Source organism: Synchiropus splendidus, chromosome 19 (assembly GCF_027744825.2).
Source record: "Synchiropus splendidus isolate RoL2022-P1 chromosome 19, RoL_Sspl_1.0, whole genome shotgun sequence".
NCBI lineage: Eukaryota > Metazoa > Chordata > Actinopteri > Syngnathiformes > Callionymidae > Synchiropus > Synchiropus splendidus.
In genome coordinates this window covers 17,975,452-17,992,500 of record NC_071352.1, presented here as the reverse complement: position 1 = coordinate 17,992,500, position 17,049 = coordinate 17,975,452, and the positions used below count along the sequence as shown (strand labels likewise).

The window sequence follows — 17,049 nt, the reverse complement described above, 5'->3', positions numbered from 1 at the left end:
CCCTCATCCCTCTGTCTCATCCTTCAAAACACACCTACGTAGTTCACTTCAAGTTTGACTGTGATTCTGTGACCGCGAAGTTAATGACTTGATGACAGTTCAGAAAGACTTGGACACAAGTCGCCGTACACAACAACACATCGAGCTGCTTACCGAGGACAGACCGCGGCCACTTGGTGTCCTGTATTCGGCCACTGATCCGGACCAACAGGTCGTCCAACTCGCGGCGGTTCCGCCTGAAGTACCGCTCGAAGCGGTTGTATCCCGGTGACGCTGCTGGAGGAGGAAGTTAAATTCACCAGTGTGAGCGGCTCTGGCGAATGCTACGAAACGAGAGACATCTCTTTTTCCATGTTTTCATTTCATTAGTAGCGAGCACCGGCTCCGCCATCTTCCATCCACCGTCCACAACAACTTAAGAGCACGCCCCCCGGCGACTGACCTACTTTGGCGACGTGTTCGATCCGGGCAGGTGGCAACTAATCACTACCTGAGCCAGCTACCTGCTACTGACGACTGGCGCGACTGCGACTGAAAAGTCGGATTCAGTGTGAACGTACCTTTAGTTTCTGCTGCTCTGCAGCTCCGTCGCCATGGCAACGCGGCACAGCCCTCTCTCACACAAAGCACAGCTGAAAGAGTGCATCATCATTGTGGGCCAAGTTTCATGTTCCCGAACAAACAGCCGTACCTCGGAAACCGTAGCAGAGAGCGGACAACCAAGCACACCGTGAGAATCCTGAGGCTTTGGTCTGTAACTGGGTCCTGGTAGCCATTTGTTTTGGATGGTTAGGTTAAGGGAGAGAGGCTTCTCATTATGTCAATGACAAACCTCAATGTCCCCACAAGGATAGAAAAACAAACATTTGTGTGTGTCTGCATTTTGTTAATATCTCTGACTGCATTTCTATGAACACAAACGGCGAAATGAGTGCAGAAACCTACCGAAGCACCATCACTGGTGTTGCCGCTGGTGTTGTTCGCCATGATCGCCGCCACAGAGAGAGTGCAGGAGGCTGACGACAATGACGTCCGCTGACGTTGAAGCATCCTCATTGGCTGCACTTGGACCAATGAAAGACAGAGTTTGATTGCTTTTCCCTAGCCGTCAGCATTTGTATACTGAACTTTGTATACTGAATTTTAAAATACGGATTTTTTTTTCATTGAATTGTATTTTTAGTAATCGAATTTTATTTCATACTAAATTTATTTCTACATTGAAAAAAATGTCAGGTGAAGCAATAGCAGTGTGATGCCACTTAAAATTTAAACTGTGTTTTTGGTGGTACAAAAAATCCAATTGTGGAAATTCATATTCAATATCCAGTGGCAGAGAAAAACTTCCATAGCTAATGATCCAAAGTATGGGGGAGCTACGAGCCGTTGAAATCATGGCAAACCTTGAGCTTTTTCCCGTTGGATAACATTCGGGGAATTTTGCTCCTAAATCCTGGAATATCTTGGGAATGCTTGCACCTGGGTCCGAGAAAAGTAATAGCAGGGGATTCCTGGTCGGGCCCCAGGTTTTGACTTTCAAACCGTGTCTCTACGACAAAAGCTCTAGGAGGAGTCGCAAATGGAAAAAAGAGGCAGAAGAACAATATGGTGAATGCACTCAGGGTGCATCCATTGCAGATTACTGTAACGTTCTGTTTTTAAGATCTGGTGATGTCATTTTGGGAATGTGGGTTAGCGCAAGGCTCATGAAGCAGTTGAATCACACGCACAGTGAGTAAACAACATAATATTTCAATTTATTATTTATTAATTTCACAAAATCACAACCACACAATGTTTGACATGATAACTGCTGCATTGTTATGTTAAAGACGTTTTATATAGAAAACTATGTGGCTCCCTCTCGCGGCACTCTAGTGTAACTGCAGCAATAGTTTACATGGAATCCTCAGCTGCTCTTCTTCCAGTTACATGATAGATAGATAGATAGATAGATAGATAGATAGATAGATAGATAGATAGATAGATAGATAGATAGATTTGATCCTTAATTTTAACAAATATACACAAATAAAGATCAGAATTCCGTCTCAAACAAATTCATCCGTTCTTGAGGGGAGAGGCCATTGTTTAAATGCTGCAAGAAAAACACGTTGTCAGAATTAAGTCCCAGAAAGGGCCAAAATACTGCTGGATATTATAGAAGCAGATCGCCATAAATCTAATGAGAGAGGACCTGAGCTAATTACCTTTGATCGCCCTCCTCTGATGAGTCGCGTTAGAGAAGCTTTGTCTGTCGTCCTCATCGGAGAGGCGTTGTTTGTGTCCGTTAAAGTTTCTTCTAAGAGAACAGAACATTAGGAGACAGGAAGAAATATTTATCTTTAAAAACGAAAAGAAAAAGACTCATGAGGCTGCATTTTTGTATCATCACCATTGGGATGCCACAGGTGTCAATTCTTTGTCTCTTGTTACCTAAGCGTGATACTCACATAGAATGCATCCAAAACTTCAAGCTCATCATTGATGTAAATTAAAGCATAATGACAATTTGTGGATCATTTCTCACCAGAGCTGCTGATGCAAGTTTCTCTCCCATCTGACCAGGTGGCACTGTCCTCAGAGTCTTCACAGCCATCTCGAAGAGCGTCAATGAAAGACTTTGAGTAGAACTCTTTGAGCTTGTTTTGGGCATAAAGTTTATCCTGTGAAACAGAGCGTTTCAGTTCACATCCTGAGCTGATCTGTAGCAAGGACCGTAGTTCATATTGTTCTTTGTGAATGTGACGACGAATACTTTGTTATTACAGATTAACAAACCTTCCGAGCTATTTTCAACTCGTCCCTCAGAGTCCGAGCCTCCTGCCTGAGGAACTGCATTTCTGCCTCCTTTGCCCTCAGAATCACCTGTATGGCGGAACATGAAGGTTAGTCTCACAGCTTAGCCTCACATGCTAATGCAGAGTTGGTGAGGGACATAACAAAATATCAACACGATCAAATATCATGATTTCTGACTGCGCATTACGGCCACTATATTGATATTTAATAATGTTGGTTAATAATGTTTCTCCACTGAAACTTAAATGAAAGCTCTTCTGGAAACTTCTTTTCATGCACATAATATCATAAGTTTTTGCATTATGATTCTATTCTCTTCTTCAAATATTAGCTGATGTTGTGAAACTGCATCACAATTGTATCGTATCGTCCCTCCTGTATCAGGATACGTATCGTATCACCAGATTCCTAGCGATACGCCCTAGCCCTAGTGTTAAACTAGTCAAACTAGATTGCAGAGGGTTATGGGTGAGAGATCATTTCCAGGACAATGGGCAGGAAGTGGAGCTTCATTATCACTTTTTAGTTGCACTTAGAAGCCATGTTAACACAATGCGGAGGAATTAACACTATAAATTGGAACCAGCCCGTTCACAATGATTGGGTTGTGATACTGTCCCTCTCTGCTGCTTGTAGTCTCACTGCAATGAGCAATAAGAAACAACTTTGCCTCTCCTGCCACTAACGTAAACCATCATGAACAAATTTCCAAGACGATCAAGACACTCACCTCCATCTCATAGAAGCTGTTCACTTGGGAGCCTCCATGCTTTCCATTCACAGTGAATTGTCGAGGAATCTGTTCTGTTTTCTCCCTCTATGAAGTGAAAACACAGCAGTGATCTGAATTTTTCTCCTTAGATGTGTGACGGGATTACCGTTCATCTGCGGTACTACAAATACCTGCTTCTTCTTGAGTTCTTTGTTCTCCTTCTGGTACTGCATCAAGGACCTCCTCTCGTCCTGCAGCTCTTGGCACAGCTGAGAGTTCTCCAGGCATTTCTGAGTGTGCTGCAGCGAAAGCAACTCTAGCTCCTTGTGCAATAGCTCGATCCCTTTCCTGGAACACCGAAGGCACTTGGATGGAAATATTCTGAGATAACGTTCAGATTTTCAACTCACTCATATTCTATCTGAACTTGTGAGAGGTCGTTGCTCTCCATGATGTGCTGTGAACGTCGGCTCTTCTCCAGTTCCTCCTTGTGCGCTCGCTTCATTGCTACCATGGCTGAAAGCAAAGTAAATAACAAACTTTCCAAGGCACTGCTTCCAGATTTTCAAAGGCCACCAGATGGCACCGTCTGCTGTAAATAGTTAGTTAGTTAATGCAATGAAACCTGACACTGTTTCTAAACCAAGAGTGCCATCTATTGGCCTCTGAAAATCAGGACACTGTTTCATTTACCCTGCTCCACCCAAGGGTACTTAGAGGAAGGTCTTTTCAGTCATTTTAGTTCCGATACCTGCCATCGTGGCCGACGTCTCCTCCTTCAGAAGTTGCTCTTTCTCCTTCTGTAGAGCCTCCACCTGCTGCTGGTGCTGCTGCTGCAGGTCAGCCATCAGTTTTCTGTGCATCTCCTGCCAGTCACAACCACAGGTCGTAATCACATGACCTTACTGAGTTAGATGTAACCATACCTCAAGTCTCTTAATATCTTCAAGATGGACATTGCTCCGCTCTGGTGAGGAAGAGGATTTATTTTCATTTGCACCTTCTTTGCAGTACTTGTCAGTTCTCTCTTTGGAAACGCAGCACTTGATGTGATAATCGTGAAAGTGTTTCATCTCATCTTCGTGAATCTGCTGCAGCATTTTGATCTTTTTCTGGAACTCGTCTTCCAGCATGTGTGTCCGGTGCTCCTGGTAATCCTGGATTTTCCTCAGTTCCTCCTGCAGCTTCTGGTTGCCCGTCTCCCCTGATGCAATCTTTTGCTCGGCTTGTTTCAGTTGTTCCCTCAGAGCTCTGTTGTCCTCACTCAGCTCCCCAACTGTCCTGTTGAGAGACTCGCGTTCATGTGTCAGTGATGCTGTCTGCTGCTCCTGTGAGTTCTTCAGTTCCGTCTCAAAATCGATGCACAACCTGTTTGACAAGTAAATCCACTTCACTTCCTCCAGCATCCAGCTGTCGTCCATGTCCTCGGAGCACATGTTCATATCAGACCTGCTGTCTTCTGTCAGCTTCTCACTGAGGCGCTGTAGCAAACTAGCCCGCCCCCTGAGCCCAGTCAAAATTCTCCTCAACAAGTCTGGATCTTCATCTCCAGACTTTTCAACCGCAGCTCCTCCGTCTTTGTCAGTTGAGGTCTCCTTGTGGTTTGATTCCCCTGGCTCTTGCTGAGTCCCAAACTGCTGCTGGAGCTTGAAGGTAGCATAAACCAGCTCAGCCTCAGTACAGGCTCTTCTAATAGCTCGCTCTGAAACTTCAACCTCACTGTGCCTCTGCTTTTTCAAGGCTGTTAGCTGCGAGATTAAAGACTTGCATGTCTGAGTCATGTCACTCACAGATGCTAGTGGCTGAACCCCAAAACCGATCTGCGTCTCAAGAACAGCCAACATCTCCTCCACGATTGCCTTTTCTTTAGTCAACCGCCAACCAACTGTCGCCTTCACGTCCGAGTCACTGAGGTTCTTCTCATCTGTCACTTCCTGAAGGGTTTTCTCGTCCCCTCTGATGGCTTGGAAGGACTGCTGCTGTTGCTTGGCTGCGTCTTTCTCCCCCTGCACCAAGCAGGCGACAGCAGTCGCCAGCTGCCTCTCGAAGTCCGCTACGTTAAAAGCAGTGCTGTTGTAGCTGGACAGAAGTTTCTCCCGGCAGGCTTGAACAATATTCAGCGCCACCTGGAACCTCCCCACGAGCATCCTGCTGCGGCTCTCTGTGTCCTGAGCGAAGCGCTGGCTCTGTCTGGTCTGACTGTGGAGCAGCAGACTCAGATGTTGAGCCGCTGCTCGACTCTGAGTCAGCTGCGAATAGATCTGCAGGTCTGAGCAGGTCTCCTGCTCCAGTGTCTGGGTGATGTCCTTCAGCTTCTCTTCTGTGACGAACAGCTTGCTTTCTAGGAACTTGATCACAGCCATGAACCTCTGGGGGTCGTCACCTGGACCTGTGAAGCTCATGTGAGTCACATCATCTTCATCATGAGGTGAAGCCTCTTTAGCACAGGTGCAGGCCTTCAACACGTTCTTAAGTTTGACCTCGGTCTCCTCTAGACTGTTTCCCAGCACCTCCATCTTCAGTAGAACCTCGCTGAGCTCCTGGTCCTTCCTATCCAGGAGCCTCTCGTAACCTTCACGCATCTCCTGAGTCTCAGCCTCCCTGTGCTGCACCTTTCCTAAAGTAAGCTGCAGCTCCTCCGAGACCGTCTCGTACGAGTGTTCCATGTTGTAGTACTGGGTCTCCTCTGTTTTCAAACGCTCCCGCACCTTCCTCAGCTCCTCTTCCGAGTCCCTCAGCTGCCTCTGCAGCTCTTGACATCGTCTGTCGACTTTCTCCTTTTCGTTCCGGAGACGTTGCACAGCAGAGACGGTGCAGCCAAGCTCCTCCTGAAGCTGCTGCTGAGCCTGTTCGATTTCTTTGCTGAGAGTCTGGGTGTGGGTTAGACGCTCCATCTGCTGCTCAGCTCGGTCCAGACGGTCCTGAAGATCTCCAGCCGTCCGCTCCGCCTGCGACAGGTTCGCCAGCAGTCTCTTCCTCTCTCTGTCCTGACTGGCCTGAAGGAGAATGAGATGTTTCTGCAGACGCAACTCTTTCTCCGCCTGTGCTTCCTCGTTGTCCTGTAGTTTAGTCTGAACCTCCTGAAGCTGACCACGCAGTTCAGTTGCCTCCTCATCGTGGCGCTGTAACTCCTCCTGCAGTTTGGAAGACAGAACCTCAGCCTCCATTCTCTGCTCTTCACTGATGCCAAGCTGTGCCTTCAAGGAACTTAAGCTTCGCTCCCACTGTACTCGCTGCTCAGAAAACCGCTGATGCTCCTGCTCCATCTGCACCTGAGCCAGCGCCGCGGCATCTCCTGACACCAGCAACTGCGCCTGCTGAGCCAGTAGCTCCACCCGCCGCCGTAGCTCAGACTCCCTGGCTTGGTCCTGGATCTTCCGTTGAGCCTCCAGCTCACAGTGAAGGTCGTGGTTGAGTTTCTGCAGCTCCTGAACTGACACTTCTGATGAGTGATCGTTCTGTTGAGAGAACAATGTTTGAAATAGACTGTGAGGAGCGTTGATATAGAGTTTGGTGTACCTGGAGTTCTTTGGGCTCTTCAGTCAGCTCCTTCACCATCTACACCAGCAAAAGCATGTTGTTGTTGTTGTTTTTTAAAAAAGGCTATAAAATCTATAAAGTTAAGTTTTGTATCAGCATGACCTGATGTCCAGAGGGTAGTTTGTCGCCCCCCTCCACACCATCACAACTGGAGTCTTTGTCCACCTGCAGCTGGTCACCTGGGCATTCCTTAACAGGAAGTAGATTTAAGGATGGGAGACTTCCACTTCCTGTTTCTGTGTCTCTCGCTGTTGGTGAGAACTGAGTGTCAAATACTGAACACCTTCAATAGAGCTTCCAGTAAGGTTGCGACTCACCCGCCTGGTGGGAAGAAGCATCTTCGGTGTCCTCCTGAAGGCGTAGGTGACTGCAGTTGGTGGGAGACGTCGCCGGGGAGGCTGAGGACGAGGTGATGGAGCAAAGTGGGGAGGCAGAATCAGAACTCAGAGTGGAGCCTCGATCCAACTGAGGCTTCAGTTCCTCGAATTCCTCCGGTGGAGGTGGGAATTCTTCAGGGCTCATTTCGAGTTCTTGTAAGTCCTCACCACACACACGCTCTCTGGTCGGCGAGCTGAGGACCGAACATTTGTCAAACGTTCTATTTTGTTTTGAGTGAAACTGAAACCGGCGAGTTTAGCAGACCTGGCGATGTCACGTGTCGGACTGGATCTCACATTTTTCAGCACCGCTTGAACCCAGTTGCGTTTCATGCCGGAGGTCATGGAGCAAAGGTTGTAGACGCCATCTTTAGTCTGTGGAATGGGATTATGGGTTGCATTATTTTGAATGTAGTATGGGTCTGTTGTGTAAAATTTGTTTAATCATATTCAAATTTTAAATGAGGTATTTTTGATCTACACCAACGTGAAGATACAAGATTGTAAAAAGGTTTGCTCATCACTGGAGCACTTCCACCCTGATGTTCAAGCCTGTGTGCACTGACTCAAGTAACATGTGCCAAAGGTGACAATGAAAACTGATTTTTCTAGTCGAGTCCCACCTCCAGTTTTTTTGTTTTTTTTTTTGAGGTGCCAACACCAAAATAACATAAATACCTGCTTCTTCACTTTGCTGCAATGATGGCTATAAGGCGAGGACGATGATTTCCCCGACATGCTGCTGGTTTCTGCCATCTCATCACAGCTGTGCTCTTTCTTGTCCCTTCAAACCACAGATGAAGTCATAAATTCGAGCTCCAACATATCCGCATGGGCATCGAACCTGAGTCGCTCATCCGAAGACGACAGATGGCCACAGTTTAGAAACTTCTTCTCCAGTGGGTGTCTTCTTCTTAAATGAGCTGGTGATCCAGAATCTGTTCCCATCAGCATCATGGTCATGAGATAGATGGGGTAACGCGCGAACTAGACCTGACCGTCTCTGGCGTGGCGTTGGTCCAGTCTGCTGAGCGAGCGGCTGGTCCTCATGAAGGGTGCGGCAGGAAAGGAGGAGTTGGGCAGAGATGAGAAGCTGTGGCAGCTAGTGAGGCGTGCAGGTGGTCTAGATGGCTTTAGTGGGGGTCCGACACCCTGGTACTCTCTTTTCAGACCCCCTCCCACCTTGCAGCTCGACACCCCCAGCTCACCCCTCCTGCTGCTGAAGCTGTAACTCCTTCCAAAAGCAACATTTGGGAGCGACACGCTGCTGCCCACCGGTTTGCTCCGGGTGTGCTGAGGCGTGGGCACGGCCGGCTCCTTCAGTGAGACAGAGAAGAGCCAGTCAAATTCGGAGGGCCATTTCAGCCGAATCAGCCATCACAGCTTAACCCCAACCCCTTGACATGTCCAATCCTATCACAGCTGGACACTTTCTTAATCCCCTAATTTGCTTAAGTGCCATCTGACCGAGTCTGGTCAAACACATCACCGACTCTTAATCACACTTGTGCGTTCCTCCTGCAGAGATGCAGCCTCATCAGCTGCAGGGGCTATCAATTCAGGATCGGCCAACACGACAGAGAATCAATTAGGAGATGCTTCAGGACTCCTGACTGGGCGACTTGGGCTGCAGTTAACTGCTCTTACTGGGTTCAGAGCCATTAACTGAATCGTAAATCAACCCCGATGCAGACCAGAAGAAGTTGTGCCGCTCTTGACTTGTTATAATACAGTTCAATAGTCCTTTAACAACTAGAATAAGGTCGGCAGAGACTCACCTTTGCTGCTCTCTTCTGTGCCGGCTTGCTGGTCTTGGTGCTCACAGGCTCCGGCCACCTCATATAAGAGAGAAGGCTAAAACTAATAATTAATTCAGACAGTCATAACTTTCACTGTTCATGATTTATCAACTCCTAATCCCTTAAATCATGTCCTATACTTTTACTCTTGCCTGCGAGACACCAACTTTTTCTGCATGACGTGGTTGTAATGTATGTTTTGGAGCCACATTTTGGGTCTGACGCTGTTGTCATAGTTAGTCCTGTGTCTAGGAAGTGTGGAAATAAAACCATGAACCATAAAACCATTAGTCATAAGAAAACTATGTCACCCTGGATTAAAGATTTAGTAAACAACCTGGGGTCGCACATTTTAGGTGAAGAACTTTCTGACATCATGCGCTCTTTCTTTCCGAACAAAATAAAAAAAACTTGGAAAAAATAAAAACTGGACATTGAACCCTGGATTGACAAATTAAATGGCCATTTTCCCTCTTGCCTTTCCCCCAAAAATCTCAAGATTTTTTAAGGATAAATGAATGCCAAAGTCCTCTCTAATATGATGAATTCATGAAATACAATTTGAGAGAACAAGCCAGTTCAGAAGTCACTGGCGAGTCTCCAGGCCTGAGCAGCAACGCAGACCATCAGTGTTAATGCTCCCTGAGCTGACCTCTAGACCCCAGTTCAAAGAATCAAGACTGAAAGTAGTTTTTCAAATTTTAAATTCAACAATCATGAAACACAAGATTAGAAGGCTTCAACGTGCAGTAGCTTGGTGAGTGAAGGTGCTGCTCATGCTTTTTGTTTTCTTGTATGTGTTGTGATATTAGCTCAACACTGGTCAGTAGTTAGCCGATGCTTTCAGGCTCATTTTCAACCTACGTTTTTTTGAATTTCATCCACAAAAGTGACCACTTTTTCATTTGTAATAGTTGCATTTAAACAGGTGAAAATTCATGCCTGGCCGTTACATCATCAACGTTACAAAAACGTACTTTGCCTGGCTGTTAATATTAAGTGAAGGTGACTTACCTTGGCTTCTTGGACATCATTTTCACGGCCCTGTTTTGCTTGATAACAAAACACACCACAAGAAGGGTCTTGAATATGATATCTTTGGTCCAAAAAACTTTGCAATCTAATAAGTGCTACCTCAAATTTAGAGAAAACATCTGAGTGAAAACAGCAGTGGGTCTGACTTTGTTAATCTGTGACAGTGTGGACAGAGCCCTTTAGGGATTACACTGGATTACGACACAGTTACTTAGGTGAACTTGTCGTACCTCAAAAAACCTCTGCTGCCACCAGGAGTCCAAAGCTTTTTTAATGGGAATAAAATAATAAAGGTCCAGAGGCCATAAATTAATACGCACCTCTGCATAACTTCATAGGTCACTGGCACTCACGCAACCCAAACTGCAAATCCCACAATGCACTGCAACACTACAAGGTTCACGTCTGTCATGAGACGAATGTTAAAATCAAATTTCTGATTTAAATGCTTTCACTCAGCAGTTATTTTTGCTGTTAGCACATTATTAATTATTATTATTGACGACAGCATTTCTGAACTTTCGACTGATGTAACGATGAAGATGATCAAATTAGAATAAATTATGGTTTAAAACCTAAAATGAATCCGGATTTATTTTTAAAAATCGCGTGTGTTTGCTTATTCTAAGCTAAATACAGACTTGTAGTGAAGCGAATCATAACCTAAAATCACAACTTCCCAACTTACTATCGTTTATTTTGTGGTTTCTCGTCGACTGAAACCATCGTCGATGATTGGCTGCCAGTCACGTGACCCCACAGCTGATTTGGCTCCGTGAAATGTTTTGCTCTCTCACGCTTCATCGTTTCATGAAGCCATTTCAGGTTAGCGACGCCGCTCGGTAGCGAACGGCCGACTCCCACCATGGCTCAGGCGGCTCCAACAGCTGCGGCCAACGCTTTCGAGAACGGCAACACTCCGATCCAGGTGGAACACGACAAAAAGCGGCGACAGTTTGTCATCAGATTCAACGGTGCGTCCATGTAAACAATAGCGGGGCTGTTGGCTAACCTTAGCCTCCGCTTTAAGATAGCACTTTTCCTTTGCTTATATCAACAATCGGATTGTCGTTTATAATGTTTCATGAGCGATACTCATCGTAGACATAGTGTCAATTTGTTTATGGCGGAAATGATGACGATTAGTTGTTAAATCTGGGAGACAGACTCTGGACCTGGAAAACTGAGGACAGGGGGGCGACATTTACCAAAACACGCACCCAACCAGTCACCGCCGACGAAGATTACCGAGATTAACCGAACAAATTTGTCTTATTAAATAATACCGTGCAATACTGCGCTGTTACTTTAACAGTCCCGGGCCTCAGTTTTTGTTTTCAGCAAATATTGCTGCGGTTGTATGATGTTTGCTGTTTCTTAGAGCCAAACTGGGTCCAAGAGCTACTTTGGAAGTGGGTGGAGTCAAACTTAAAAGCTAAAAAAGGTCACTTGTGTGTCCCGCCTCAGGCTCTCACGACCGGGCGGTTCTCCTCTATGAATATATCGGAAAGAAGACAGTGGACTTGCAACACACAGAGGTTCCGGATGCCTACAGAGGACGAGGGATTGCCAAACATCTGGCCAAGGTACGTCCATCACTGCCATCTCATACTGCACTGCAACAGCCTCTGTAGCACTGTTGTTATTGATGGGCCTGTGTTTGATCTGGTGGCAGGCGGCCATGGATTTTGTGGTGGAGGAGGACCTGAAAGCTCACCTCACCTGCTGGTACATTCAGAAATATGTCAAAGAGAATCCTCAACCTCACTACTTTGATCACATTTATCGATGAGCTGGGAGGACGGACGCTGACAACAATAAACGGACGGTCATGTGACTAGATCCTGACGTGAGTGCAGGGGACACCGTGATCCATCTGTGAGTGCTCATTACCGTCCACAACAACCTGATGAACAGAACCAGCTGGCAGGGGCTTCCACTGAAGCTCACAGACTCACCAGAATCCCAGCTGCTAGGAATGAGTCAGCATTAACTCTCACCCCTTTGTGAAACCCCTGTGAACCACAGCAACACTTGTTTTGTCATTATCCTTGTTGTGGCTCATTTTGTTTCCTGTTTGCAGTGAAACACTGAGCATTTGAGCAGTTTCACCTGATACTTTTTTTCATACAGGCCAAAACTAAAGCTGTAGTGTGGGGCAAAAGATGTTGTTTATCCACTCAGTGCTGTGTTTGACACCAAATGTTATGTGGTAGTTTTATAATAGGCAATTATTCATGACCATTTTCCATCTCTGTCGATGCAAATTGACTTTGCTTTTGACAATTCTGTGCTCCAAAGTCTAAGCAGGAGCATTTTTAATGTTGAAAAAAGTTGTTTTTTTGGTTGTTTTAATCTTATATTTGTGTGATAATCCACTTTTTTTTTCAGTCTGTTCTGTAGTTGTGTGTATGCTGAATCTTTTTTTTGTCTTATTTTGAAAGGCCATCTTCTATTATCAATGTGTTTATGTATTTTAAATCATTCCAGTTTACAGCCAAAGACCTAAACCTCTTCAGATGAGTCGATAACTACACTGTGCTACAAGAGTTTGGTTCCATTTCTCAGCATGAACCTGGGCATTTTCCATCGGCAAGTCGTCTGGTCGTAAATCCAGCTCCTGTCGAAACTGTCGCTGACAGCGTGCTTTTTATATAACTGTGTTCATGGTGAGCTCTGCTGTCGACAATCTGATGTGTGGACGAGAAACAACATCTCAGGTTCGTCCACAGTCTGCTGGTGGTGACGTGGAACAATAAGTACTTTATTAAAGAAAAGTCTGATTTCACTGTTTGAGTGTGAAATGTATAGCAATCCTGATGTTTCTCTGTAACCGTCTTGAATAAATTAATGCAATACTGACTTGTTATTGCTGACACTTCACTCACAGGCTACTTATGATTGTCAACTTTACACTGTAAAATAAAGGAGTAAACATATCCAACTGTAAATGAAGACAATTCCTTTTATTTTCAATAATAACCATTTAATAAAGTCAATATTGTTGCTTTACATTGTGGTTCTTGCATTGTTGACTATAGAAGCAAAGGTTTTCCAGAGTAATGGCTGGGGTTTGGTATTTGTTTCCATCTGGCCTCGCATACCACAACATGACCGTAGTTGTTTCGTTTACAGCTTCAGGTTACACACCACAGGCAGACTGTGCTTCACCCACGTTTCCCACCAAATATAAACTGTTCAAGTTCCATCTCCTGATGAATAAGCGTAATGCGTGACAATATAAGTTGGCTATCAAGCCACTCCTGTGAGTCCACACCGCAAACATTCCGTTTATTTAACGCCATCCTCTGACCTTTCTGACTTGAGTGCACGATGTGAACGGCAGGTACTGTCTCACCGTTGCATCATGGGTATTGAAGTTTATATCGTGCTCAGCCTTCGGGTTCTTTTCACTGGTTGACCACTACAGCACCCACAAGGCTTTGCGGCAACTGTCGTCAGCTGCAATCACGGTTGCATCTCCAACATGGCGTCGCTGGGAAGGAGGCGCGGTGTCCCAGTAAGCAGGGAGAGGTCAGTTGCACCAAATCTTGACCAATAAACCAAACTGTTACGTTCGACTACAACATCTTGTCCATGTCAGTTTTCGCCCGGACTCATACCTGACTTACGCTAATGTTTTGCGGTACAACTGGATATTTTAATCGGACTGGTTAGCCAACATTAGCTTCCTAGGCTAGTTAGCGTTAGCAAGGAAACAGTTCATGAGATGTTTTGTTTTTCACACTCGACATCTCTTGATGAAACTCCGCTGATAATCTGCAGCGTCGTGCTGGATTTGAGTTGAACGAGTCGCTGTAACTCGATTGCGGTGTAATTTGGCGGTAGGAGTCCAGAAGTCGAGCAGTTCTAACTTCACTGTCCAGTCGGTCAACTTTCATTGGTGTTGCTGGAGCGCTTCAAACCCCCAACACTTGGTGGCATTCTGTCCGAACTGACGCACATTTTGACCTTTTCTCATGAACACCTGTCAAAACTCTTCTGCAGGTGTCAGCTCGGTGATCTTTGCTCTTATCCTGGAAACTGCTCGAGGCCTCGGTGTTGATATGTATCCACTCATGTCATGGAGACAGCAGGCACAGTTAGGTCATGGCGTTATCACAACACCAGGTTTGATCTACACAACAAAAGCAAAGTGATCATCATATTTAGATGAGTAGGTCGCTGTGTTCGTGACCTCTAACATCAGAAGTGTGAATTCCATAAAATGCACATTATTATAACGATCACATCCGATGAATATTAAGGAATAAATATCCACAATTGATCGAACGATCTTAGAAGTGACACGAGAGGTGTCTTTATTAGGTCATATAGGGTTTGATATCTGTCAGTGGTCTGTTCTGAAATTGGTTCTCAACAAGTCGTCTGAGATAAAAGGCCATTTGAGTGTCTCATGTACATTTTTTTAAAAATAAATTTCTCATGACCCACCTAGTCTTAATCTATCCACCAGGCAACTCATCTAAGTTATCTACCGTGCTGTCCTAAATTATACAAAATGTGAAGTGTAGAGGCTTGTTTTTGTGCCGTAGAGAGCTCGAAACCCAATGAAATTGAACTTTGATGTCACTATTTCTAAAGGTTGTATCTTGAGATGAAGGCAAAGGGTGTCAGGTGTCGGCCATCTGCTTGTGTAAAGCAGTAACTACATCAGGCTTCCTATTGGTTTGTTTAAATGCATCGACGCGGGTGGATGAGACAAATATGTTGTTGAAGCGAAGCACCTCGGTCACTGCCACTTAAAAGCTTCCCCTGAGCACAGCGCCTGTTGTTGTCAACGGTGTGCACCGTTTTGTTTTTTTATTTTCCCTTGTAGTCAGCACAGTTTGACAATCAGGTCCTCGCTCTGCTTCCATACTGAAATGTTTCCTGGTATTGCCCCTATTTTCCCAGTGAGAACTAGGTGATGCTCAGACGACTCAAAATTGTCTGTGCAACCAGACAGGAACTGAGTTAGTCTTGTAATAAGTGTCAAGCTTCGAGGTATATTTCAGGCACGGTGTCCCACTTTTGCTTTTGGTCACTATATGTGGCGCGGTGGCGGCTGACTGCTTATGTTGTGTACCCCCCCGGAACTCTTGTTTCCTGTATTTTTAATGGCAATTGTTGTGTCCGTTGATCTCTCCAATGCTAGTGTTTGCAGGTTTGGAGCTGTTATTCTTTATTGATGTGTATTTTCAAAGTGAAATGAAAAGTCGCTGACTTCTCTCGAGCAAATATTGACTTCCGCTTTCTATTGATCTGATCTACATCTTCCAGAGGTGCGATGTCGGCGACAGACTGCTACATCGTTCACGAGATCTACAACGGCGAGAATTCACAGGACCAGTTTGAGTATGAGCTGGAGCAGGCACTGGAGGCCCAGTACAAGTACATCGTCATCGAGCCGACGCGCATCGGGGACGAGACGGCCCGGTGGATCACGGTGGGCAACTGCCTGCACAAAACGGCCGTGCTGTCGGGCGCGGCCTGCCTCCTGACGCCGCTTTCGCTGCCTCCCGAGTACTCACGCTACGTGGCGTTGCCGGCTGGCGCCCTCAGCGTCGCCTGCGCCGCTCTCTATGGGATTTCATGGCAATTTGACCCCTGCTGCAAGTACCAGGTGGAGTACGACAGCCAAAAACTCTCACGGCTGCCCCTGCACACGCTCACCTCCTCCACACCCGTGGTGTTGGTGCGCAGGGATGACATCCACAGAAAGAGACTCCATAACACGATAGCGCTGGCTGCCCTGGCGTACTGCGCCAAGAAGATCTACGAACTCTACGCGGTATGAGTGCTGTCGGAAGCGGGTGTGAGAAGCAAAGCGAATACAGGAAAACAAACGTCACCATCAAGCCCGGCAGCGAAGCTCCGCGGAGGTGGCGGCTGTCTCTATTTTGAACTTTGATCAGATGGATAGAGTTAAAACTAGAAGGAATTGTTTTTCCTCGTCATGTTTCCTTTACTCCCATGTGACCACGACGGCACTCGTGTCTCTGTAGTAACTCTGCGCCTCCGCCGTCAGCCCGCGCCTCCTGCACCCTCCTCCCACCGCGGAAGGTACATCAGCAGTGCGAGCGACGGCCATGTTTGACTACCGGCTCTTTAACTGTACCCCCTTTCTTGCTGATCGGTATCGCCACCCTTTCATTAAACTTTAGGATATTTGAAACTCACTTTTCTGTATTTTATTTGACCTTTTTTTTTCTCATTAAATGAAGCCGACTTGATGTCCAGAAAAGGTTTATTTGAGATTGTTTGGTTCCACTTTGAAGACTGAGCCCCCACTCATCACCAAATCTATTAAATGCACTATTACAATAGATATTAAACTGCTGATATGTTTTAGCTCTCAAAACGCTGATTTGTTGGTTTTTCATTTTGAGCTACTCGAGTAGAAGTGGAAGCTTTGTTCATCATGAATATGAGAACTGTCTGCTGCTGCTGCTGCGAGGTAAGACAGTTAACATCCATTCTCTTTGTGGCTTCTTCATCTGCTCATAGTGTTGGCTGAACTCTGGCCTGTCTGACGCTTCATACTTGAAAACCCAATTAGACTGGGCAAGCAGACGTGAAACTGCAGTCTGGGAAGCAACCGGAGTCGCCCTCATTAGCTAGAACCAGCACTCGCTCAATATCTGTCAGCTGACCTCTTCCTGAGACGCTGCTGCTGCTGCTGGGACACACATCAGTACAGGTGACATGTACATTTTTGTTGTGTAATATAACGAGTTCAGGTTTTATTCATTTGGTTCACAATGAAATTCTTTGACGTGCG

The 17,049-nt window shown here is 45.9% G+C and overlaps 3 protein-coding genes across 9 annotated transcripts; 2 read left to right on the top strand and 1 right to left on the bottom strand.

Annotated features, from left to right (window-relative positions):
* Positions 1-1,696: 1,696 nt before the first annotated feature.
* On the bottom strand, positions 1,697-10,415 carry LOC128750620 (trichohyalin-like). 7 transcript variants are annotated; one of them, XM_053850939.1, is made up of 18 exons: positions 10,245-10,415; positions 9,210-9,291; positions 8,430-8,748; positions 8,276-8,369; positions 8,110-8,215; positions 7,697-7,806; positions 7,372-7,625; positions 7,157-7,302; positions 7,034-7,072; positions 4,441-6,972; positions 4,266-4,380; positions 3,925-4,030; positions 3,706-3,862; positions 3,533-3,619; positions 2,782-2,868; positions 2,531-2,666; positions 2,211-2,299; positions 1,697-2,098 (listed from the first exon to the last, which is right to left on the bottom strand). In XM_053850939.1, exons 1-18 carry the CDS (start codon positions 10,262-10,264, stop codon positions 2,039-2,041), a joined length of 4,539 nt encoding a protein of 1,512 aa, XP_053706914.1. In that variant the 5' UTR covers positions 10,265-10,415; the 3' UTR covers positions 1,697-2,038. The 7 variants fall into 7 exon arrangements, 4 of the variants coding, with proteins under 4 accessions (XP_053706914.1, XP_053706913.1, XP_053706915.1 ...); XM_053850938.1 differs by having other exon boundaries at positions 1,699-2,098; positions 2,211-2,302; XM_053850940.1 differs by having other exon boundaries at positions 1,699-2,098; positions 2,211-2,302; positions 9,210-9,285.
* Positions 10,416-11,026: 611 nt separating this feature from the next.
* On the top strand, positions 11,027-13,127 carry natd1 (protein NATD1). Its single transcript, XM_053851182.1, has 3 exons — positions 11,027-11,239; positions 11,733-11,851; positions 11,941-13,127. Exons 1-3 carry the CDS (start codon positions 11,131-11,133, stop codon positions 12,055-12,057), a joined length of 345 nt encoding a protein of 114 aa, XP_053707157.1. The 5' UTR covers positions 11,027-11,130; the 3' UTR covers positions 12,058-13,127.
* Positions 13,128-13,720: 593 nt separating this feature from the next.
* Positions 13,721-16,614, top strand: tmem11 (transmembrane protein 11). Its single transcript, XM_053851174.1, has 2 exons — positions 13,721-13,799; positions 15,549-16,614. The coding sequence occupies exons 1-2, from the start codon at positions 13,753-13,755 to the stop codon at positions 16,063-16,065; spliced, it is 564 nt and encodes a 187-aa protein (XP_053707149.1). The 5' UTR covers positions 13,721-13,752; the 3' UTR covers positions 16,066-16,614.
* The last annotated feature ends 435 nt before the right edge of the window (positions 16,615-17,049 follow it).

Excerpts from the sequence above, each read along its gene's own strand:
- LOC128750620 (XM_053850938.1), bottom strand. The coding sequence starts at position 10,264 with ATGATGTCCAAGAAGCCAAG. Across the intron at positions 9,292-10,244 it reads ATGATGTCCAAGAAGCCAAG|TTTTAGCCTTCTCTCTTATA; the intron begins GTAAGTCACCTT and ends ATTAATTATTAG. Across the intron at positions 2,869-3,532 it reads ACAGCTTCTATGAGATGGAG|GTGATTCTGAGGGCAAAGGA; the intron begins GTGAGTGTCTTG and ends TCCGCCATACAG.
- natd1 (XM_053851182.1), top strand. The coding sequence starts at position 11,131 with ATGGCTCAGGCGGCTCCAACAGCTGCGGCCAACGCTTTCGAGAACGGC. Across the intron at positions 11,240-11,732 it reads GTTTGTCATCAGATTCAACG|GCTCTCACGACCGGGCGGTT; the intron begins GTGCGTCCATGT and ends GTCCCGCCTCAG. Across the intron at positions 11,852-11,940 it reads TTGCCAAACATCTGGCCAAG|GCGGCCATGGATTTTGTGGT; the intron begins GTACGTCCATCA and ends ATCTGGTGGCAG.
- tmem11 (XM_053851174.1), top strand. The coding sequence starts at position 13,753 with ATGGCGTCGCTGGGAAGGAGGCGCGGTGTCCCAGTAAGCAGGGAGAG. Across the intron at positions 13,800-15,548 it reads GTCCCAGTAAGCAGGGAGAG|AGGTGCGATGTCGGCGACAG; the intron begins GTCAGTTGCACC and ends TACATCTTCCAG.